This window comes from Mytilus galloprovincialis, chromosome 1 (assembly GCF_965363235.1).
Source record: "Mytilus galloprovincialis chromosome 1, xbMytGall1.hap1.1, whole genome shotgun sequence".
Taxonomy (NCBI): Eukaryota; Metazoa; Mollusca; class Bivalvia; order Mytilida; family Mytilidae; genus Mytilus; species Mytilus galloprovincialis.
Genome location: NC_134838.1, coordinates 836,741 through 861,766, shown reverse-complemented (window position 1 = coordinate 861,766; position 25,026 = coordinate 836,741). Strand labels below are relative to the sequence as shown.

Sequence of the window (25,026 nt, the reverse complement as noted above, 5' to 3'; positions counted from 1 at the left end):
GGATTTTGGGTACAGGTGTGCAGCTGGGATTTTAAAAACACCCCCCATTCATATATTGAATAATTGTGAAATCCCTACCTATACATATATTTCACAGCGAAATCATAACCCATTCATATATTTATGACCCATTGATATATCACAATCGGTCAATTACTACCTATTGATATATTTCCTCGGTAAAATTGCACCCCATTGATATATTTGACGGATCAAAAAAGGGACCCATTCCAGCGGCACATATGTATATACCTTTATATAGGAAGAGACCCCCCCGTGAAAATATACAAGTTGTACATAGAGGCCAAATGTCAAGCTGACATGAAGTTTCTATTGCCACTAGACTCACCATCTTATGACAATACATCTACATGCCACATATTCAGTAGCAAGGTCAATTGAAAATTATATTTTGAGGTCAATGTAATATACACACTGTATCCCGATGACATACCCAACGTGCATATGTCAAGAGTCAAAAAGTCATATTCTGGTCAATAGTTTCATGTCAAAAATATACACAGCAGTCATGCACGAAAGTTCATCATGGTACACGTAACAATGTCTTATGTCATGATACACTACACCTGCCAAATACAGAAAACCTAGGTCAGAGACAGAAACACACGACATATAACAATACTCAATGGAACGGTACTTGTATTGCAGGTCACTACAATTGCCTTCAAAATAGAACATAAACTCTCGCAACACTGCAAAACTAAAACCGTTTTTCACAAAAGTTTAACAGGATTCTTCGCAACGATTATCTTACCACTATCAATTGAGAATCGAATCGTGCAGTGATGTCAATAAATTAAAACGGTAAGCACTAAAACTAGGGTTTACCATTAATTTCACACCTAACCATGTGATAGTTCTATGGTAAACTGATGGAAACACATGATACAGTCATGAAACTTAATGTTTGCAATAGTACGACCAGAACAATACAAGACAGAGTTGTAAACAAATGAAAATAATGATACATACGAATTTTTAATCACAATGCACAAATAAGGAACCGTAGTTTTCATTCAATTTATTTATCTAAAATGTACGCTTGCGTTAAACAATGGAAATTAACATTGTATATTTATATAAACAATCAATCTTGTAAATAAATAAATAAAAAAAGTTTGCCACATCTCTGAAGTAGCAACTCTTTAATACTTTTTTTTATTTAACAAATAATACCTGTATGACTTAATTTCAATAGTGTATTTCATAATGTTATGTAAAATACTGTATGTTGTATCAATTATATATGTTATGTGTATATGCCAACCTGGGGACAGAATTTGGAAAATAAAATTTATCTTATCTTATCTTATCTTATCTTATATATCAAATTTTATTTATTGAAATTCATAAATTATTAAGAAACTAAGGTTTAAACTCCCTAGGGCAAGGTTAGTCATTTCATGAATTTTGCGAATTGGTCAAGTCCTTATTTTGTCTTAAAACTTCTACATACCTGTTAAAGGTAAATCAAAGAAAATCAAACGTTTAAAATATTAAGATTATTGTTTTTATTTATTTTTCTTGTTGATCATTCTGAAATCTGCAATGAGATATCCTACCGTAGTATAAATTAAATCGGTCATCTTGTCAGTTCGTTAGGTATTTGTGTTTGAATTTAACACACAGGGAAACTACGCACTGACGTAACTACGCTACTTCCGGCGTAGAAAAACAGTGCAGAATACGTTGTTTCTGCACTTTTGAATAAAAAAAATTTTCTAAAGGTAAGTTTTTATTGTTGTTCTCAGTTATTGCCAAAAAATGCCAATTTTCGAATGCCTGTTTCAATCCCGACTTCCGAATGTCTAAAAACATTCTAGAACTTCACAAAATCCCACTTCCGGCCTCCATTGCTTTGTGTACATTCCATTCAGCATTATCAATCTTGTGGCAGGCAATACAGGTCAGCAAATCGTATTTTTCAAGAATTTCGAAATGACATGCTCCTTACGTCTTTCGCGATTTTCCCGCGAAAAAAGCCCAACCAAAATGAAAGGAAAACTATATGAAAAAACGATGTCCATGCCATAATTTTGTACTGGAATATAGAGTAGGTTAATAAAAAACAATTTACATTTATTTTTCATACATTTTTTTTTTATCTATTATAAAAAGATCGATATTCTGACCATTATGACTGTAGGTAAATATTCATACAATATTCCATTGATGTCGAAAGGGATGGCAAAAAATGAGGTTTCCTGTTGAATAAAACCTCAAATTAGTGCAAACTATCTTAAAGCAATATCCCACAAAGAAATAACGTAATTACCGTAGACTGAAATATCCCCTAATTGACAGTAGTGCAATTTTATTGGGTAGAACGATTTGACATCACGTGATTTTGAAGCCCTTGAAATTTGAATGTAAACAAACAAGGTCAGAAGGTTCAGTATGGGACAGCATCGTACATTGAGTTACTGAGAAACAATTATGAGTTACCAAGCTTGACAATGCATGGTAATAAAAAATGAAAGCTAAGTCTACAGATAAAAATAGCCTTAGGATAACGACTTATCAACACCCTTGGATATTTGAATATTTGTTAAATATAGCCAACAGGAGTATATAGCTGCTCAAAGTCATACCGATTGAAAGAAAACAAATCCGGTTTACAAACTAAATTGAGGGACATTCCTCAACTGTAACAAAAATAATCGTGGAAAACGCAAAGCATTTAAATGACAAAATGATAAAGTTGCCTTCACCAAGGTACTGAGAGTCCTACCTTTCTCCCTATCATTGGTCTTGTTATCGTCAGATTCAGTTGGTTGTTTGTCTGGCTCATCTTCTTTTTCCTCACTGTCTACTGTTAGTTCGTCTTTCTTTGAATCTTCCATTGTAATATCATTAGGAGAGGTAATGTCTTAAATTATGCAAGAAACCCTATTCAATTTTGAAATGATTCGCCTGTGTTGCATAGGTTATCTGACAGTGTTAATCTTTATTGTCTGATAATATATGTCTATGAAATCAATCTGTATCATACTTTTTCCTTAATGTTTTTTTACTGTTTTTTTTTTTTTTAATTATCAATCTGTTTTTGCTTTTCTTTTAACTAAATCTGTTTAACTTTTTTCTAGGAGTTTTTAAAAATGAGATTAACATCAACATTTGATGTTAAAAAACTGAAAAACTGAAATATTTTGCTATTTTACTAGTAAACCATGCTCAGAATAAGTAAATAATCTGAAAGGAATAGTCTACTTTAAATACAACAATGGTTCATTGTTATTGTTTTCTAATTCAATCACTTGTAAGTTAGGAAAATACTTAGATTATATTATTGAATTATGATAATGATGATTTTACATACCATTTTGCTCTATACGGTGATATTTCTCTATCATGGATTTGTAGTATCCATCACCAATCTGATTCAATTCTTCATGATGTCCTCTCTCGGTTATTTTTCCATTTTCTATAACAACTATTTCGTCACAGAATTGTAGATACTGAAACAAACTGCTAAAGCTTAAGGGCATAAGTATATAAAAAACTAATTTACCATTATAAACTTTCAAATACTATCTAGCTGATATTGTTTTAAAACCTGTAAATAAAACCTGTCATCAAAAGACTCATCAGTGACAAATAATAGTTCCATCAAGCCTGATTTTGATCGAACTTAATCGAGGTAATTGTAGTGACCAGAATAGAATAGAAAAATCATCTTTGAAGTGTAATGTATATTTGTAGTTAAACGTATAAATTCTGGAATGCAACTTTCAAATTTACAACACCTGTCATAAAAATGAACTAATTTCAAGTATCGTAGCTAGTTTTTCATTTTTTATCTTACATACTGTATACTAGTAAGCAGAAATTTTTGTGAAGCATCTAATTTCGTTTATTTCGTCGAAAGAATATATCCACGAAATTAAAACCTCCATGAACATGTGAAAGAGAGATGAAAGATACCAGAAGGACAGTCAAACTCATAAATCGAAAATAAACTGACAAAGCCATGGCTAAAAATAAAAAAAGACAGACATACAAGAGTACACATGACAAAACATATAAAACTAAACAATAAGCAACACAAACCCCACCAAAAACTAGGGGTGATATCAGGAAGGGTAAGCAGATCCTGCTCCACATGTGGCACCCGTCGTGTTGCTTATACAAAGCCGGTAAATAGTCTAATTCGGGTTAACTGGAAACCATGAAATTAAATCCCGAAGAAATCTTATGTTGAGAAAAAACACGAAATTTTAACCCCAAGAAAATTCATGTTTCTACAATACTTAATGGTGTTTTTTTTATCTGGTCAACAATGATGTATCATGGTACTCAATATGATTTAAATTGATTGAAAAGCTAGATATATAGAAGCAACAACTTCATATCATGCGAAAGTTTTGGAACTGCAAGACATTTTTATATAGATTTAACCGTTAGTTTTCCTGTTTGAATAGTTTTACATTACTAATTTTTGGGGCCCTTGTGTGAGCCAAGGCTCCGTGTTGAAGGCCGTACCTTGACTTGTAATGGTTTACTTTTATAAATTGTTATTATACCACATCTTCCTATATCTATTTGTTAATTGGACACCCGCACATGGTAATTTAAAACGAGAAATCTTATTTTCAATATCAATTTTTAGATCAATTGATTATAAAGAATAATGATATTATCATTCAGAACTGAACATATTTCCATATTTTGAAAATTGTACATTCTATTTATGTTATCATACTCTATCAAAGTATAAAATTGAGAAAGGAAATGGGGAATGTGTCAAAGCGACAACAAACCGACCACTAAGCAGACAACAGCCGAAGGTCACCAATGGGTCTTCAATGTAGCGAGAAACTCCCGCACCCGTAGGCGTCCTTCAGCTGGCCCCTTAAAAAATATGTATACTAGTACAGTGATAATGGACGTCATACTAAACTCCGAATCATACACAAGAAACTAAAATTAAAAATCATACAAGACTAACAAAGGCCAGAAGTTCCTGACTTGGGACAGGCGCAAAATTGCGGCGGGGTTTATGAGATGTCAACCCTCCCCCTATACTCAAGTCAATGTAGAAAAGTAAACGCATAACAATACGCACATTAAAATTCAGTTCACAAAAGAAGATAAATAAAATGACAATAATACATAAATAACAACAGACTACTAGCAGTTAACTGACATGCCAGCTCCAGACCTCAATTAAACTGATTGAAAGATTATGTCTTCATCATATGAATATCAGGCTCAATTCCTCCCGCTAGGGGTTTAGTATCATATTATCATAAAATATACGAGAAAAACATAAACCGTGTCATGCCAACAACTGTCTTTAAATAAATGTGTTTAGTTCCGATGCAAAGACCCTATAAGTGAATCAATATTAAAGCCAAAATATGCAATCTTTAATGACCTGATAACAGTTTCGTAACTATATCTCTTCTTAATAAGGTGAATACTGACATTTTTGTGCTTTGTAAAGAATATTACCATAAAATATTGGATGTGAAATATCTGAACGTATAAGATGTCTGCATGTGTGAAAAACCCTGGTGTAATAATTTTTCGGTGATACATAAATTTCTCTCGTTAAAATCTTATACGTTGTTACATTCACGATCGAATCGTTCAAGTTGAGATATACAAACACCATAAGATGGTGACAATGGAACGTCACCATCTAAGAATGGATAATTAACGATAGGAAATGAAAAAATCATCTCTTTTATCGTATTTGGCACAACTTTTTGGAATTTTGGATCCTCAATGCTCTTCAACTTTGTACTTGTTTGGCTTTATGAATATTATGATATGAGCGTCAATGATGAGTCTTATGTAGACGAAACGCGCGTCTGGCGTACTAAATTATAATCCTGGTACCTTTGATAACTATTATCATAAATTTTTGTATTAAGCTTCCCGTTAATTATATAGATATCAAGATCGAGGAAAGGGCAGTGGTCATTGTTAGTATTAGCTTTATTTAAGTTCAACAAGATAAATTTCTTTAGTATACATGCTGATATCGTCATTATTGAGAGCCAATATATCATCCAAATATCTAAACGTATTGTTAAATTTATGTATCAAATGTTGTTTCGATGGGTCTTTGCTAATTTTAGTCATAAATTGAAACTCATAACAATACAAAAACAGGTCCGCAATAAGTGGTGCACAGTTAGTCCCAATTGGTATTCCAATAACTTGACGATATACGGAATCTCCAAAGCTAACACAAATGTTATCAAGTAAACATTCAAGCGCATGTATAGTATCAAAGCATGTCCAATTGACATAGTTCTTTTGTTTATTGCTACTAAAAAACGACCTAAAAGAGTTTGAACATATGTACTCGCATTCTGACTTTTTAAATGCCCAGTTTGGGATGTGAATTGTTTCTTAATAAGAATATGAGGCAAAGTGGTATATAGGGTAGAAAAATTCGAACAGATTCAAAATCACCAATATATGCATGCAATTTATCAAGTACTTACTACACTTAAAAATGAACGCTTCAACTTTTACCGACTCGTCTAATGTTCCATTGATTATATTACGTTCGAGGTAATAGACAACAAGAATGTGTCCATAGTACACGAATGCCCCACTCGCACTATCATTTTCTATGTCAGTGGACCGTGAAATTGGGGTAAAAACTTTAATTTGGAATTAAAATTAGAAAGATCATATCATAGGGCACATGTGTACTAAGTTTCAAGTTGATGTAACTTTAACTTCATCAAAAACTACCTTGACCAAAAACTTTAACCTGAACTTCGCACTATCATTTTCTATGTTCAGTGGACCATGAAATTGGGGTCAAAACTATAATTTGGCACTAAAATTAGAAAGATCATATCATGGGGAACAAGTGTACTAAGTTTCAAGTTGATTGGACTTCAACTTCTTCAAAAACTACCTTGACCAAAAACTTTAACCTGAAGCGGACGGTCGAACGGAGGCACAGACCAGAAAACATAATGCCCTCTACTATCGTAGGTGGGGCATAAAAACAAAAACAAACAAAAACACTGAATTTGTCATACAAATTGAAATACACTAACCTGTAATTGATGCGTAACCAGAATAATGGTCTTCCCACAAAGCTTCTTTTTTATGCATTCATTAAACAGATGCTTTCCAACATGAACATCAACTGCAGACAACGGATCATCTAGAAGATAAATATCACTGTCACTATATACAGCTCTAGCAAGACTTACACGTTGTTTCTGTCCTCCGCTCAGATTTATTCCCCTGTCACCTATCTGAAAAGAAATATACTTCATATATAGAGATATAGTTGAAAAAAATCCAAAAAAAAAAAACAACCACAAAGTATTACATGTAAAGTCGTTAGCACTTGTAGTCGTTGTTACATATTTATGAAGCTATGAGTTTATTTGAAGAAAATTTCAAATTATGTCTATGAATTGCCAAGTACCAATGATTCAAACAGAAAAAAAAAACCCAAATAAACTGTTTATTAAACCATAAAATTCCAAACCCATACGCATAAGGGAGCTACCATTTGATTTTTATGGGGGGGCTAGGATGAAAAATTTTGTCCTGCATTTTTTTTTAGTTGTAATCTCTGTCCTGCCTTTTTATTTTTCACTCTATTCGGTCCTGCCTTTTTTTTATTAGTTTATCCTGACTTTTTTTACCTAAATTGTCATCCTGCCTTTTTTTTTTTGCAAAGTGTCTCATCCTGCCTTTTTTTTTTACTCAAAACTCCTGTCCTGCCTATTTTTTTCAAATTTCATCCTAGTCCCCCCATAAAAATCAAATGGTAGCTCCCTAATAGTCTGATGACGTTATATCTCGGTACAAACTGATCTAGTGTCGGTAAAACTATTAACTCTAACTGATTTAATGTCGGTAAAACTATTAACTCTAACTGATCTAGTGTCGGTAGAACTTTTAAATCTAACTGATCTAGTGTCGGTAAAACTATGAACTCTAACTGATCTAGTGTCGGTAGAACTATTAACTCTAACTGATCTAGTGTCGGTAGAACTATTAACTCTAATTGATCTAGTGTCGGTAAAACTATTAACTCTAACTGATCTAGTGTCGGTAGAACTATTAACTCTAATTGATCTAGTGTCGGTAAAACTATTAATTCTAACTGATCTAGTGTCGGTAGAACTTTTAAATCTAACTGATCTAGTGTCGGTAAAACTATTTACTCTTACTGATCGAGTGTCGGTAGAACTATTAACTCTAACTGATTTAGTGTCGGTAAAACTATTAACTCTAACTGATCTAGTGTCGGTAAAGTTATTAACTCTAACTGATCTAGTGTCGGTAACACTTCTAACTCTAACTGATCTAGTATCAGTAGAACTATTAACTCTAACTGATCTAGTGTCGGTAGAACTATTAACTCTAATTGATCTAGTGTAGGTAAAACTACTATCTCTAACTGATCTAGTGTCGGTAAAACTATTAACTCTAACTGATCTAGTGTCGGTAAAACTACTAACTCTAACTGATCTAGTGTCGGTAAAACTATTAACTCTAACTGATCTAGTGTCGGTAAAACTATTAATTATAACTGATCTAATGTCGGTAAAACTATTAACTCTAACTGATCTAGTGTCGGTAGAACTATTAACTCTAACTGATCTATTGTCGGTAGAACTATTAACTCTAACTGATCTAGTGTCGGTAGAACTATTAACTCTAATTGATCTAGTGTCGGTAAAACTATTAACTCTAACTGATCTAGTGTCGGAACTCTAATTGATCTAGTGTTGGTAAAACTATTAACTCTAATTGCTGAAAGTGCTAGCAAACTATAAGCTAAGCTCATACAAATAAGAAGATGTGGTATAATTTCCAATGAGACAACTCTCCACAAGATGTAAAAAAGATGTGGTATGATTTCCAATGAGACAACTCTCCACAATATGTAAAAAAGATGTGGTATGATTACCAATGAGACAACTCTCCACAAGATGTAAACAAGATATGGTATGATTTCCAATGAGACAACTCTCCACAAGATGTAAAAAAAGATGTGGTATGATTTCCAACGAGAAAACTCTTCACAAGAGACTCAATGACAACGAAATATACAGATGGACGTCAAGTTGGTTACCTATTCCCTATTCCCTATTCGTTACCTATTCCCTATTCCCTATTCGTTACCTATTCGTTACCTATTCCCTATTCCCTATTCGTTACCTATTCGTTACCTATTCCCTATTCCCTATTCGTTACCTATTCGTTACCTATTCCCTATTCCCTATTCGTTACCTATTCGTTACCTATTCCCTATTCCCTATTCGTTACCTATTCGTTACTTGTTCCCTATTCCCTATCGTTACCTATTCGTTACTTATTCGAGTTTTAATATCCTTCCCCCTTTTTAATTAATTATGGCACCCTCAACGGAGTTGGGGTGACATCTTGTTATTGTACGTTTCTTTTTTTTCTTTTTATTATTTTTATTCTTCCACACATTTTGTCCATGCTATTTCTCGGAATTGGTCAGACCAATGTTGATGGAACTATACCATAATATGAACCGCCATGTGAAGTTGTGCAAGAGACATTGGAATGGTAAAAAATGGCCGCCGTTACCATGGAAATTGCAAAAATGTAAAAAAAAATCAAAATTCTAAATCTTTCGTTATAAGAGGCAACCTCTTGAAACTTAATGTAAATGTTGGCAGTGGTGCCTTGAGGCACCAGCAGTACTTGGAATTTTCAAAATGGCTGCCATTGCCATGGAAACGTGGGAAATGTTTAACATTGGTCCTATGGGAAAAAACATCAAAGCAGCATTTTCTTAAGGAATATAAGATCAAACTGAAATAAATTTCACGAATATATAACATAGCATATTAGTCAATGTTGAAACTGCTGTTGGAATTTTCGAAATGAACACCGTTACCATGGAAACAGCACAAATGTTAAAAAATCTCAAAATGCACCAAATTAAACGAAATTCATTATGAATGGTAAACGGTAAGTAAAGATAAGACTTTGGAGTTTGGAATTTCCAAAATGGCCGCCGTTGCCATGGAAACTGCAAAAATGTGAAAAACTAAAAAAATGCTCAATACTGTCTAAAAAATTTACAAACAATTATGTTGTAATGTATTTATGTGTAAATACTGTTTTAAATTTTCAAAATGGCAGCAGTTTAGTGGCAATGTGGGAAGGGTGCCATCCGCTATTGCTTGCAATGGCAAATCTAGTTATCATTCTTCTTCTTCCTCTTCTTCCTCTTCTTCTTCCGCCACTTTAAAAATGAACTTGTCCGCAGCATTTCTCCAAAACTACTTGTCAGATTTACTTAGGGTTTCATAAAATGTTAGACTAATATGTCTAGGTGAGCCATCAATCGCTCATTTGTGCATTGGGTTCTATTAAGGGGTATTTTTGGGGGGCAGAAAGAAGGGAGGGGTTTACTATAGAACCCTACGGGATTTTATTTTCTAAAATTTTCAAATGAATATAACTTGAAAACTGTAAGTGATAGATACATGCAGTCTTCAGAAATGATTAAAGGACAATAAAACAAATCACATGAAATATAGGGGAGTCCCTGGGGGGGGGGGTCATCCCTACCCCTTCAATTCGAGAATATGCTTTTAACTTGTAAACGGTCCAGATCCCCACCCCTAAACCATATATATTCTTGTATGGGACAATAAAACTAATCAAATGAAATTAAATAAAAGTTGCTGGGGGTCACCCCCACCCCGTTCAATTTGAGAATGTACTATTATCTTGTAAACGGTCCACATCCCCACCCCTAAACCATATATGTTCTTGAATAGGACGATAAAACAAATCAAATGAAATTAAATGGAAGTCCCCGGGGGTCATCCCCACCCCGTTCAATTTTAGAATGTGCTATTATCTTGTAAACGGTCCAGATCCCCACCCCTAAACTATATATATTCTTGTAGGGGACAATAAAACTAATCAAATGAAATTAAATGGAAGTTCCCGGGGGTCACCCCCACCCCGTTCAATTTGAGAATGTACTATTATCTTGTAAATGGTCCAGATCCCCACCCCTAAACCATATATTTTCTTGTAGGGGACAATAAAACAAATAAAATGAAAGAAAAGAAAAGTCCCTAGGGGGTCATCCCACCCCCTCTTGTTTGAAAACTTATAAACGGTCAACATCCCCACCCCTAAACTATATATATTCTTGTAAGGGACAATAAAACTAATCAAATGAAATTAAATGGAAGTTCCTGGGAGTCACCCCCACCCCGTTCAATTTGAGAATATACTATTATCTTGTAAATGGTCCAGATCCCCACCCCTAAACCATATATATTCTTGTAGGGGACAATAAAACAAATGAAATGAAATAAAAGGAAAGTCCCTAGGGGGTCATCCCACCCCCTCTTGTTTGAAAACTTGTAAACGGTCAACATCCCCACCCCTAAACTATATATTCTTGTAAGAGACAATAAAACTAATCAAATGAAATTAAGTGGAAGTTCCTTGGGTCACCCCACCCCGTTCAATTTGAGAATGTACTATTATCTTGTAAATGGTCCTGATCCCCACCCCTAAACCATATATGTTCTTGTAGGGGACAATAAAACAAATAAAATGAGATAAAAGGGAAGTCCTGAGGGGGTCATCCCACCCCCTCTTGTTTGAAAACTTGTAAACGGTCAACATCCCCACCCCTAAACACTATATATTCTTGTAGGGGACAATAAAACAAATAAAATGAAATGTAGGTAAAGTCCCTGGGGACCACCACCCCCTCCTGTTTGAATACTTGTAAATGGTGGAGATCCCCACCAGTAAGCCATATGTATTCTTGTATGGGACAAAACATCAAATCAAATGAACATGGGACCATATGAATTGCGAGTTATGGGAGCTTTGTTTGGGAGACTTCGTAACAGCATCCTTTTACAATTACTTCTTGTTGTTTATACTCTTATATCTGGTACTAGTTCTAAATTTGTTGAGGTAAAATGATCTTTTAATGACCTATTTATATGTGTTTGTGCTCAACCGATCCTTTTACTTTATGTTCGATACTCATTTGTTCCTTATTTGATTTTTTATACGTTCTACCTTTTAACTGCTTTATGTCCGTATGTTTGAAGATGGATCTTGGTTCGAAGGGATGAAATCACCGTGTTAGCGCTTGCATAAAAAAAAAAGATGTGGTATAATTGCCAATGAGACAACAACCCACAATAGACCAAAATGACACAGAAACTATCAACTATAGGTCAATGTACGGCCTTCAACAATGAGCATAGCCCAAACCGTGTAGTCACCTATAAAAGGCCCAGATATGACAATTTCAAACAATTCAAACAACAAAACTAACGGCCGTATTTCATATACAAAAAAATAACGGAAAACAAATATGTAACACAAACACAAACGATAACTACTTAATTTCAGGCTCTTGTCTAGGGACAGGCACATACTAACATAATGTGGTGGGGTTAAACATGTTAGCAGGGTGAACATCGTTTCAGAGCATGCTATTACCTTGTTTAATTCGTTCCATCACTCGCTTATAATTCATTTATAATACGTGTATCATACGTTGCACCTTTTAAAACATGATTTTCAATTGTTTTGTTGTCTCTGGTGGTAGATTTGGGTTCTTAGAGGTGATATAACTCTATAAGCGCATATGTACCCGTTCCAGCGCTCGGATAATACCCTGTTACTTATTCGTTCCTTATTCGCTTTTAATGCGCGGGGTAAGTATACGTTGCACCTTGAAATAAATCGTTTTTTAATTGTGTTCATGTCTCTGGTGGTAACAATGTGTTCTTAGAGAAGAAATGACCCTATTAGAGCGCATGTACCCGTTCCAGCGCTCGGTTAATACCCTGTTACCTATTCGTTACCTATTCGTTACCTATTCACTTATAATACGTTTGTTGTACGTTGCACCTTTTAGAAAAAGGATTTTCACTTGTGTTCATGTCTCTGGTGGTAACAATGTGTAATTAGAGATGAAATGACCCTATTAGCATGCATGTACCCGTTCCAGCGCTCGGTAAATACCCTGTTACCTATTCGTTACCTATTCGTTACCTATTCACTTATAATACGTTTGTTGTACGTTGAACCTTTTAGAAAAAGGATTTTCACTTGTGTTCATGTCTCTGGTGGTAACAATGTGTAATTAGAGATGAAATGACCTTATTAGCATGCATGTACCCGTTCCAGCGCTCGGTAAATACCCTGTTACCTATTCGTTACCTATTCGTTACCTATTCACTTATAATACGTTTGTTGTACGTTGCACCTTTTAGAAAAGGATTTTCAATTGTGTTCATGTCTCTGGTGGTAACAATGTGTTCTTAGAGATGAAATTACCCTATTAGCGCATATGTACCCGTTCCAGCTCTCGGTTAATACCCTGTTACCTATTCGTTACTTATTCGCTTTATATACGTTTGTTGTACGTTGCACTTTTTAGAAAAGGATTTTCAATTGTGTTCATGTCTCTGGTGGTAACAATGTGTTCTTAGAGATGAAATGACCCTATTAGCGTGCATGTACCCGTTCCAGCGCTCGGTTAATACCCTGTTACCTATTCATTACCTATTCACTTATAATACGTTTTTTGTACGTTGCACCTTTTAGAAAAAGGATTTTCACTTGTGTTCATGTCTCTGGTGGTAACAATGTGTAATTAGAGATGAAATGACCTTATTAGCATGCATGTACCCGTTCCAGCGCTCGGTAAATACCCTGTTACCTATTCGTTACCTATTCGTTACCTATTCACTTATAATACGTTTGTTGTACGTTGAACCTTTTAGAAAAAGGATTTTCACTTGTGTTCATGTCTCTGGTGGTAACAATGTGTAATTAGAGATGAAATGACCTTATTAGCATGCATGTACCCGTTCCAGCGCTCGGTAAATACCCTGTTACCTATTCGTTACCTATTCGTTACCTATTCACTTATAATACGTTTGTTGTACGTTGCACCTTTTAGAAAAGGATTTTCAATTGTGTTCATGTCTCTGGTGGTAACAATGTGTTCTTAGAGATGAAATTACCCTATTAGCGCATATGTACCCGTTCCAGCTCTCGGTTAATACCCTGTTACCTATTCGTTACTTATTCGCTTTATATACGTTTGTTGTACGTTGCACTTTTTAGAAAAGGATTTTCAATTGTGTTCATGTCTCTGGTGGTAACAATGTGTTCTTAGAGATGAAATGACCCTATTAGCGTGCATGTACCCGTTCCAGCGCTCGGTTAATACCCTGTTACCTATTCGTTACCTATTCGTTACTTACTCGCTTTAAATACGTTTGTTGTACGTTGCACCTTTTAGAAAAGGATTTCCACTTGTGTTCATGTCTCTGGTGGTAACAATGTGTAATTAGAGATGAAATGACCCTATTAGCGTGCATGTACCCGTTGCAGCGCTCGGTTATTACCCTGTTACCCATGCGTTACCTATTCACTTATAATACGTTTGTTGTGCGTTGCACCTTTTAGAAAAGGATTTTCAATTGTGTCCATGTCTCTGGTGGTAACAATGTGTTCTTAGATATGAAATGACACTATTACCGCGCATGTACCCGTTCCAGCGCTCGGTTAATACCCTGTTACCTATTCGTTACCTATTCGTTACCTATTCACTTATAATACATTTATTGTACGTTGCACCTTTTAGAAAAGGATTTCCACTTGTGTTCATGTCTCTGGAGGTAACAATGTGTAATTAGAGATGAAATGACCCTATTAGCTTGCATATACCCGTTCCTGCGCTCGGATAATACCCTGTTACTTATTCCTTCCTTATTCGCTTTTAATGCGCGGGGTAAGTATACGTTGCACCTTGAAATAAATCGTTTTTTAATTGTGTTCATTTCTCTGGTGGTAACAATGTGTTCTTAGAGACGGAATGACCCTATTAGAGCGCATGTACCCGTTCCAGCGCTCGGTAAATACCCTGTTACCTATTCGTTACCTATTCGTTACTTATTCGCTTTAAATACGTTTGTTGTACGTTGCACCTTTTAGAAAAGGATTTCCACTTGTGTTCATGTCTCTGGTGGTAACAATGTGTAATTAGAGATGAAATGACCCTATTAGCGTGCATGTACCCGTTGCAGCGCTCGGTTATCACCCTGTTACCTATTCGTTACCTATTCACTTATAATACATTTATTGTACGTTGCACCTTTTAGAAAAGGATTTTCAATTGTGTCCATGTCTCTGGTGGTAACAATGTGTTCTTAGAGATGAAATGACACTATTACCACGCATGTACCCGTTCCAGCGCTCGGTTAATACCCTGTTACTTATTTGTTCCTTATTCCCTTTTAATGCGCGGGGTAAGTATACGTTGCACCTTGAAATAAATCGTTTTTTAATTGTGTTCATGTCTCTGGTGGTAACAATGTGTTTTTAGAGAAGAAATGACCCTATTAGAGCGCATGTACCCGTTGCAGCGCTCGGTTAATACCCTGTTACCTATTCGTTACCTATTCGTTACCTATTCACTTATAATACGTTTGTTGTACGTTGCACCTTTTAGAAAAGGATTTTCACTTGTGTTCTTGTCTCTGGTGGTAACAATGTGTAATTAGAGATGAAATGACCCTATAAGCATGCATGTACCCGTTCCAGCACTCGGTTAATACCCTGTTACCTATTCGTTACCTATTCGTTACCTGTTCACTTATAATACGTTTGTTGTACGTTGCACCTTTTAGAAAAGGATTTTCAATTGTGTTCATGTCTCTGGTGGTAACAATGTGTTCTTAGAGATGAAATGACCCTATAAGCGCATATGTACCCGTTCCAGCTCTCGGTTAATACCCTGTTACCTATTCGTTACCTATTCGTTACTTATTCGCTTTATATACGTTTGTTGTACGTTGCACCTTTTAGAAAAGGATTTTTACTTGTGTTCATGTCTCTGGTGGTAACAATGTGTTCTTAGAGATGAAATGACCCTATTAGCGCGCATGTACTCGTTCCACCGCTCGGTTAATACCCTGTTACCTATTCGTTACCTATTCGTTACCTATTCACTTATAATACGTTTGTTGTACGTTGCACCTTTTAGAAAAGGATTTTCAATTGTGTTCATGTCTCTGGTGGTAACAATGTGTTCTTAGAGATGAAATGACCCTATTAGCGCATATGTACCCGTTCCAGCGCTCGGTTAATATCCTGTTACCTATTCGTTACCTATTCGTTACTTATTCGCTTTAAATACGTTTGTTGTATTTTGGACCTTTTAGAAAAGGATTTTCACTTGTGTTCATGTCTCTGGTGGTAACAATGTGTAATTAGAGATGAAATGATCCTATTAGCGTGCATGTACCCGCTCCACCGCTCGGTTAATACCCTGTTACCTATTCGTTACCTATTCGTTACCTATTCACTTATAATACGTTTGTTGTACGTTGCACCTTTAAGAAAAGGATTTTCAATTGTGTCCATGTCTCTGGTGGTAACAATGTGTTCTTAGAGATTAAATGACCCTATTAGCGCGCATGTACCCTTTCCAGCGCTCGGTTAATACCCTGTTACCTACTAGTATTCGTTACCTATTCGTTATTTATTCACTTTTAATACGTTTGTTGTACGTTGCACCTTTTAGAAAAGGATTTCATTGTGTCCATGTCTCTGGTGGTAACAATGTCTTCTTAGAGATGAAATGACTCTATTAGCGTGCATGTACCCGTTCCAGCGCTCAGTTAATAACCTGTTACCTATTCGTTACCTTTTCACTTATAATACGTTTGTTGTACGTTGCACCTTTCAGAAAAGGATTTTCAATTGTTTTCATGTCTCTGGTGGTAATAATGTGTTCTTATAGATAAAATACCCCTATTAGCGCGCATGTACCCGTTCCAGCGCTCGGTTAATACCCTGTTACCTATTCGTTACCTATTCGTTATTTATTCGCTTTTAATACGTTTGTTGTACGTTGCACTTTTTAGAAAAGGATTTTCAATTGTGTCCATGTTTCTGGTGGTAACAATGTCTTCTTAGAGATGAAATGACTCTATTAGCGTGCATGTACCCGTTCCAGCACTCGGTTAATACCCTGTTACCTATTCGTTACCTATTCACTTATAATACGTTTGTTGTACGTTGCACCTTTCAGAAAAGGATTTTCAATTGTTTTCATGTCTCTGGTGGTAATAATGTGTTCTTATAGATAAAATACCCCTATTAGCGCGCATGTACCCGTTCCAGCGCTCGGTTAATACCCTGTTACCTATTCGTTACCTATTCGTTATTTATTCGCTTTTAATACGTTTGTTGTACGTTGCACTTTTTAGAAAAGGATTTTCAATTGTGTCCATGTTTCTGGTGGTAACAATGTCTTCTTAGAGATGAAATGACTCTATTAGCGTGCATGTACCCGTTCCAGCACTCGGTTAATACCCTGTTACCTATTCGTTACCTATTCACTTATAATACGTTTGTTGTACGTTGCACCTTTCAGAAAAGGATTTTCAATTGTTTTCATGTCTCTGGTGGTAATAATGTGTTCTTATAGATAAAATACTCCTATTAGCGCGTATATACCCGTTCAAACGCTCGGATAATACCCGGTTACTTATTCGTTACTTATTCGCTTTTAATGCGCAGGGTATACGTTGCACCTTGAAATAATTTTTTTTAATTGTGTCCATGCCTCTGGTGGTAACAATGTGTTCTTAGAGATGAAACGACCCTATTAGCGCGCATGTACCCGTGTCAGCGCTCTGTTAATACCCTGTTACCTATTCGTTACTTATTCGCTTATAATACGTTTGTTGTACGTTGCACCTTTTAGAAAAAGATTTTCATTTGTGTTCATGTCTCTGGTGGTAACAATGTGTTCTTAGAGATGAAATAACCCTTTTAGCGCGTATGTACCCGTTCCAGCGCTCGGCTAATACCTTGTTACCTATTTGTTACTTCTTATTTCAAGGTGCAACGCATAGCACGCGTATTTAAAGCGAATAAGGAACGAATAAGTAACAGGGTATTAATCGAGCGCTGAAACAGGTACATATGTTTGATTAAGGTTATTTCACCTCTAAGAACCGACAGTTACCACCAGAGACACAAACATATTTCTTTTTAAAGTGCAACGCATTACACACGTTTTAAAAGCGAATAAGGAACGAATAAGTAACAGGGTATCACTGAGTGGTGAAATGGGTACATATGCGCTAATAGAGTTTTTTCAACTCAGATCAGAGAACACATAATTACCACCAGAGACGTGAAAGCAATCGATAATCGATTTATTTCAAGGTGCAACATATACTACGCGTATTTAAAGCGAATAAGGAACGAATAAGTAACAGGGTATCAGTCGAGCGCTGAAACGGGTACACATGTTCTATTAGGGTTATTTCACCTCTAAAAACCTACAGTTACCACCAAAGACACAAACATATTCCTTTTTTTAAAGAGCAACGCATAACACACGTTTTATTTCTTAATTTAAATATATTTATTTATAGTGGATTGGGAAACAAGTTTTGCAACTTATATTTACACCTTTCCACTTTTCGGGTGCGAGTGCTGCCTCTAAGAACACATTGTTACCACCAGAGACATGAACACAATTGAAAATCCTTTTCTAAAAGGTGCAACGTACAACAAACGTATTATAAGTGAATAGGTAACGAATAGGTAACGAATATGTCACAGGGTATTAACCGAGCGCTGGAACGGGTACATGACCGCTAATAGGGTCATTTCATCTCTAAGAACACATTGTTACCACCAGAGACATGGACACAATTGAAAATCCTTTTCTAAAAGGTGCAACGTACATCAAACGTATTATAAGTGAATAGGTAACGAATAGGTAACGGATAGGTAACAGGGTATTAACCGAGCGATGGAACGGGTACATGCACGCTAATAGGGTCATTTCATCTCTAATTACACATTGTTACCACCAAAGACATGAACACAAGTAAAAATCCTTTTCTAAAAAGTGCAACGTACAACAAACTTATATAAAGCGAATAAGTAACGAATAGGTAACGAATAGGTAACAGGGTATTAACCGAGCGCTGGAACGGGTACATATGCGCTAATAAGGTCATTTCATCTCTAAGAACACATTGTTACCACCAGAGACATGAACACAATTAAAAAACGATTTATTTCAAGGTGCAACGTATACTTACCCCGCGCATTAAAAGCGAATAAGGAACGAATAAGTAACAGGGTATTATCCGAGCGCTGGAACGGGTACTTGCACGCTAATAGGGTCATTTCATCTCTAATTACACATTGTTACCACCAGAGACATGAACACAAGTAAAAATCTTTTTCTAAAAAGTGCAACGTACAACAAACGTATATAAAGCGAATAAGTAACGAATAGGTAACGAATAGGTAACAGGGTATTAACCGAGCGCTGGAACGGGTACATGCATGCTAATAGGGTCATTTCATCTCTAAGAACACATTGTTACCACCAGAGACATGAACACAATTGAAAATCCTTTTCTAAAAGGTGCAACGTACAACAAATGTATTATAAGTGAATAGGTAACGAATAGGTAACAGGGTAATAACCGAGCGCTGAAACGGGTACATGCACGCTAATAGGGTCATTTCATCTCTAATTACAGATTGTTACCACCAGAGACATGAACACAAATGAAACTCCTTTTCTAAAAGGTGCAAAGTACAACAAACGTATTTAAAGCGAATAAGTAACGAATAGGTAACAGGGTATTAACCGAGCGCTGAAACGGGTACATGCATGCTAATAGGGTCATTTCATCTCTAATTACACATTGTTACCACCAGAGACATGAACACAAGTGAAAATCCTTTTCTAAAAGGTGCAACGTACAACAAACGTATTATAAGTGAATAGGTAACGATTAGGTAACGAATAGGTAACAGGGTATTAACCGAGTGCTGGAACGGGTACATGCGCTCTAATAGGGTCATGTCTTCTCTTAAAACACATTGTTACCACCAGAGACATGAACACAATTAAAAAACGATTTATTTCAAGGTGCAACGTATACTTACCCCGCGCATTAAAAGCGAATAAGGAACGAATAAGTAACAGGGTATTATCCGAGCGATGGAACGGGTACATGCATGCTAATAGGGTCATTTCATCTCTAATTATACATTGTTACCTCCAGAGACATGAACACAAGTGAAAATCCTTTTCTAAAAGGTGCAACGTACAACAAACGTATTATAAGTGAATAGGTAACGAATAGGTAACGAATAAGTAACAGGGTATTAACCGAGCGCTGGAACGGGTACATGCATGCTAATAGGGTCATTTCATCTCTAATTACACATTGTTACCACCAGAGACATGAACACAAGTGAAAATCCTTTTCTAAAAGGTGCAACGTACAACAAACGTATTATAAGTGAATAGGTAACGAATAGGTAACGAATAGGTAACAGGGTATTAACCGAGCGCTGGAACGGGTACATGCGCTCTAATAGGGTCATGTCTTCTCTTAAAACACATTGTTACCACCAGAGACATGAACACAATTAAAAAAGATTTATTTCAAGGTGCAACGTATACTTACCCCGCGCATTAAAAGCGAATAAGGAACGAATAAGTAACAGGGTATTATCCGAGCGCTGGAACGGGTACATGCATGCTAATAGGGTAATTTCATCTCTAATTACACATTGTTACCACCAGAGACATGAACACAAGTGAAAATCCTTTTTCTAAAAGGTGCAACGTACAACAAACGTATTATAAGTGAATAGGTAACGAATAGGTAACGAATAGGTAACGAATAGGTAGCAGGGTATTAACCTAGCGCTGGAACGGGTACATGCGCTTTAATAGGGTCATTTCTTCTCTAAGAATACATTGTTACCACCAGAGACATGAACACAATTAAAAAACGATTTATTTCAAGGTGCAACGTATACTTACCCCGCGCATTAAAAGCGAATAAGGAACGAATAAGTAACAGGGTATTATCCGAGCGCTGGAACGGGTACATATGCACTTATAGAGTTATATCACCTGTAAGAACCCAAATCTACCACCAGAGACAACAAAACAATTGAAAATCATGTTTTAAAAGGTGCAACGTATGATACACGTATTATAAGCGAATTATAAGCGAGTGATGGAACGAATTAAACAAGGTAATAGCATGCTCTGAAACGATGTACACCCTGCTAACATGTTTAACCCCACCACATTATGTTAGTATGTGTCTGTCCCTAGACAAGAGCCTGAAATTAAGTAGTTATCGTTTGTGTTTGTGTTACATATTTGTTTTCCGTTATTTTTTTGTATATGAAATACAGCCGTTAGTTTTGTTGTTTGAATTGTTTGAAATTGTCATATCTGGGCCTTTTATAGGTGACTACACGGTTTGGGCTATGCTCATTGTTGAAGGCCGTACATTGACCTATAGTTGATAGTTTCTGTGTCATTTTGGTCTATTGTGGGTTGTTGTCTCATTGGCAATTATACCACATCTTCTTTTTTTTTATGCAAGCGCTTACACGGTGATTTCATCCCTTCGAACCAAGATCCATCTTCAAACATACGGACATAAAGCAGTTAAAAGGTAGAACGTATAAAAAATCAAATAAGGAACACATGAGTATCGAACATAAAGTAAAAGGATCGGTTGAGCACAAACACATATAAATAGGTCATTAAAAGATCATTTTACCTCAACAAATTTAGAACTAGTACCAGATATAAGAGTATAAACAACAAGAAGTAATTGTAAAAGGATGCTGTTACGAAGTCTCCCAAACAAAGCTCCCATAACTCGCAATTCATATGGTCCCATGTTCATTTGATTTGATTTTTTGTCCCATACAAGAATATATATGGCTTACTGGTGGGGATCTCCACCATTTACAAGTATTCAAACAGGAGGGGGTGGTGGTGACCCCCAGGGACTTTACCTACATTTCATTTTATTTGTTTTATTGTCCCCTACAAGAATATATATGGTTTAGGGGTGGGGATGTTGACCGTTTACAAGTTTTCAAACAAGAGGGGGTGGGGATGACCCCCTCAGGACTTCCCTTTTATCTCATTTTATTTGTTTTATTGTCCCCTACAAGAACATATATGGTTTAGGGGTGGGGATCTGGACCATTTACAAGATAATAGTACATTCTCAAATTGAACGGGGTGGGGGTGACCCAAGGAACTTCCATTTAATTTCATTTGATTAGTTTTATTGTCTCTTACAAGAATATATATAGTTTAGGGGTGGGGATGTTGACCGTTTACAAGTTTTCAAACAAGAGGGGGTGGGCTGACCCCCTAGGGACTTTCCTTTTATTTCATTTCATTTGTTTTATTGTCCCCTACAAGAATATATATGGTTTAGGGGTGGGGATCTGGACCATTTACAAGATAATAGTATATTCTCAAATTGAACGGGGTGGGGGTGACTCCCAGGAACTTCCATCTAATTTCATTTGATTAGTTTTATTGTCCCTTACAAGAATATATATAGTTTAGGGGTGGGGATCTGGACCGTTTATAAGTTTTCAAACAAGAGGGGGTGGGATGACCCCTAGGGACTTTCCTTTTATTTCATTTCATTTGTTTTATTGTCCCCTACAAGAAAATAAATGGTTTAGGGGTGGGGATCTGGACCATTTACAAGATAATAGCACATTCTAAAATTGAACGGGGTGGGGATGACCCCCGGGGACTTCCATTTAATTTCATTTGATTTGTTTTATCGTCCTATTCAAGAACATATATGGTTTAGGGGTGGGGATGTGGACCGTTTACAAGATAATAGTACATTCTCAAATTGAACGGGTGGGGTGACCCCCAGGAACTTTTATTTAATTTCATTTGATTAGTTTTATTGTCCCATACAAGAATATATATGGTTTAGGGGTGGGGATCTGGACCGTTTACAAGTTAAAAGCACATTCTCGAATTGAAGGGGGTAGGGATGCCCCCCCAGGGACTCCCCTATATTTCATGTGATTTGTTTTATTGTCCTTTAATCATTTCTGAAGACTGCATGTTTCTATTACTTACAGTTTTCAAGTTATATTCATTTGAAAATTTTAGAAAATAAAATCCCGTAGGGTTCTATAGTAAACCCCTCCCTTCTTTCTGACCCCCAAAAATACCCCTAAATAGACCCCAATGCACAAATGAGCGATTGATGGCTCACCTAGACATATTAGTCTAACATTTTATGAAACCCTAAGTAAATCTGACAAGTAGTTTTGGAGAAATGCTGCGGACAAGTTCATTTTTAAAGTGGCGGAAGAAGAAGAGGAAGAAGAGGAAGAAGAAGAATGATAATTAATTAAAAAGGGGGAAGGATATTAAAAATCGAATAAGTAACGAATAGGTAACGATAGGGAATAGGGAATAAGTAACGAATAGGTAACGAATAGGGAATAGGGAATAGGTAACGAATAGGTAACGAATATGGAATAGGGAATAGGTAACGAATAGGTAACGAATAGGGAATAGGGAATAGGTAACGAATAGGTAACGAATAGGGAATAGGGAATAGGTAACGAATAGGGAATAGGGAATAGGTAACGAATAGGTAACGAATAGGGAATAGGGAATAGGTAACGAATAGGTAACGAATAGGGAATAGGGAATAGGTAACGAATAGGGAATAGGGAATAGGTAACCAACTTGACGTCCATAATATACAGCTATAAGTCACCGTACAACGATGAGCTATAAAAGGCCCCGAGATGAAAATGTATAACAATATTATGTACAAAATAATGAACGAAAAATTACTTCCGCAAATCATCGTAAAAAGTTAAGAACATAAACAACACAGTATTTCTTGAAAATAATTTAACAAACCTCTGTGTTTTCACCGTTGTCCATATTAGAAATATCTGAATCTAGTCCACAAACGTTTACTACTTCTTTAAATCTGAAATTTAGATATTCAAACAAAGCGTTAGTTAATAAAATGCTGTCATAATTGAAATACTCAAACTTGATTATAGATAAGTAGTGGAATGATGGTTTACGAAAATACTCCCAAACAGCTCAGTTCAACCCCGGTTTTTACAGTGGCAATACATGCAGTGCTAAAGTTTTCTGTGTATCGTTACTTTCCCCTCTTCATAATGCTAATAATATATTGTTGGAGGCAATAAATACTTCGAAATACTTCCTGAGATACTGAAGCAAATGATTTGTTTTAACGTTGTCTATTTATTTACATTTAAAGTCAATATAATAAAATCTGTACCTAACTTTTCGAATATTCATGTGTTGCTCAGTTACTTGTTCAATTTTGTGACAATCGAATTCTTGTAAAACATATATATGAATTGGTATGCTTCTGCCATATACTATATACCACCGTAATGTTACATAAATCGATAAGAGACCTAACGATTTCTCATTAAATATGCCGTTTTGTAATAATTTACTTGTTTTCATCAGATGGTTTCCCGAAGAGAATGTTTTCCTTCAAGGTGTCGTTAAATATCCATGCCTGCTGAGATGAATATGCTATACTTCCATCAATAGCTACATTTCCTGATATCATTGGCATCTATAAATTAGAAAAAATTGGAAAAACTAATCGAAATATGCATTATTCTATCCTACTCTGTAGACCCTTCAAAACTACACAATCAAATTGCAATGATCATTTGAAGTTGAAATATGGAAGACTGATAAGAACTGTTCTATGCTCTTCAACTTTATGCAGAATTACAAATTAAATAAATATACCCTTCCAAGGATTGCAGAAAGAACTGAAGATCTCCCTGATCCGACCGGTCCACATATTGCTGTTAGTTTCTCCTGAAAGTAAAGATATGAAGGTAACTTACTTCTCAATCCACTGAATGTGCATATGTTTAAGTAAAACAAAGAATTGAGCATTAAACTTATATACAAAGAGCATGACAATTACATTACTAATTTTCAAATTTCATTTTCCATTTATTTTATTTTTGCAGTGACAAACCAACCTAATGTAAAGAATACAGACTTAAAATAGATCTCAACAATTTGTGATCAACATCTTAATTATTACACACGTTACCATAGTATTGAAGCTGATATGATGATATTTCAAC

General features: G+C 35.7%; 1 protein-coding gene across 4 annotated transcripts in view; it reads right to left on the bottom strand.

The window, feature by feature from the left end:
• LOC143062770 (ATP-binding cassette sub-family C member 5-like) overlaps positions 1-25,026 on the bottom strand; it is a 93,130-nt gene that overhangs the window by 24,029 nt on the left and 44,075 nt on the right. For all 4 annotated transcript variants that reach the window (XM_076234559.1, XM_076234551.1, XM_076234574.1 and 1 more), the window contains 6 exons: positions 24,677-24,748; positions 24,370-24,494; positions 23,789-23,861; positions 7,050-7,253; positions 3,341-3,479; positions 2,753-2,890 (listed from right to left, as the gene is read on the bottom strand). In XM_076234559.1, coding sequence (XP_076090674.1) covers positions 2,753-2,890; positions 3,341-3,479; positions 7,050-7,253; positions 23,789-23,861; positions 24,370-24,494; positions 24,677-24,748 — 751 coding nt within the window. The remainder of the gene's footprint in view (positions 1-2,752; positions 2,891-3,340; positions 3,480-7,049; positions 7,254-23,788; positions 23,862-24,369; positions 24,495-24,676; positions 24,749-25,026) is intronic.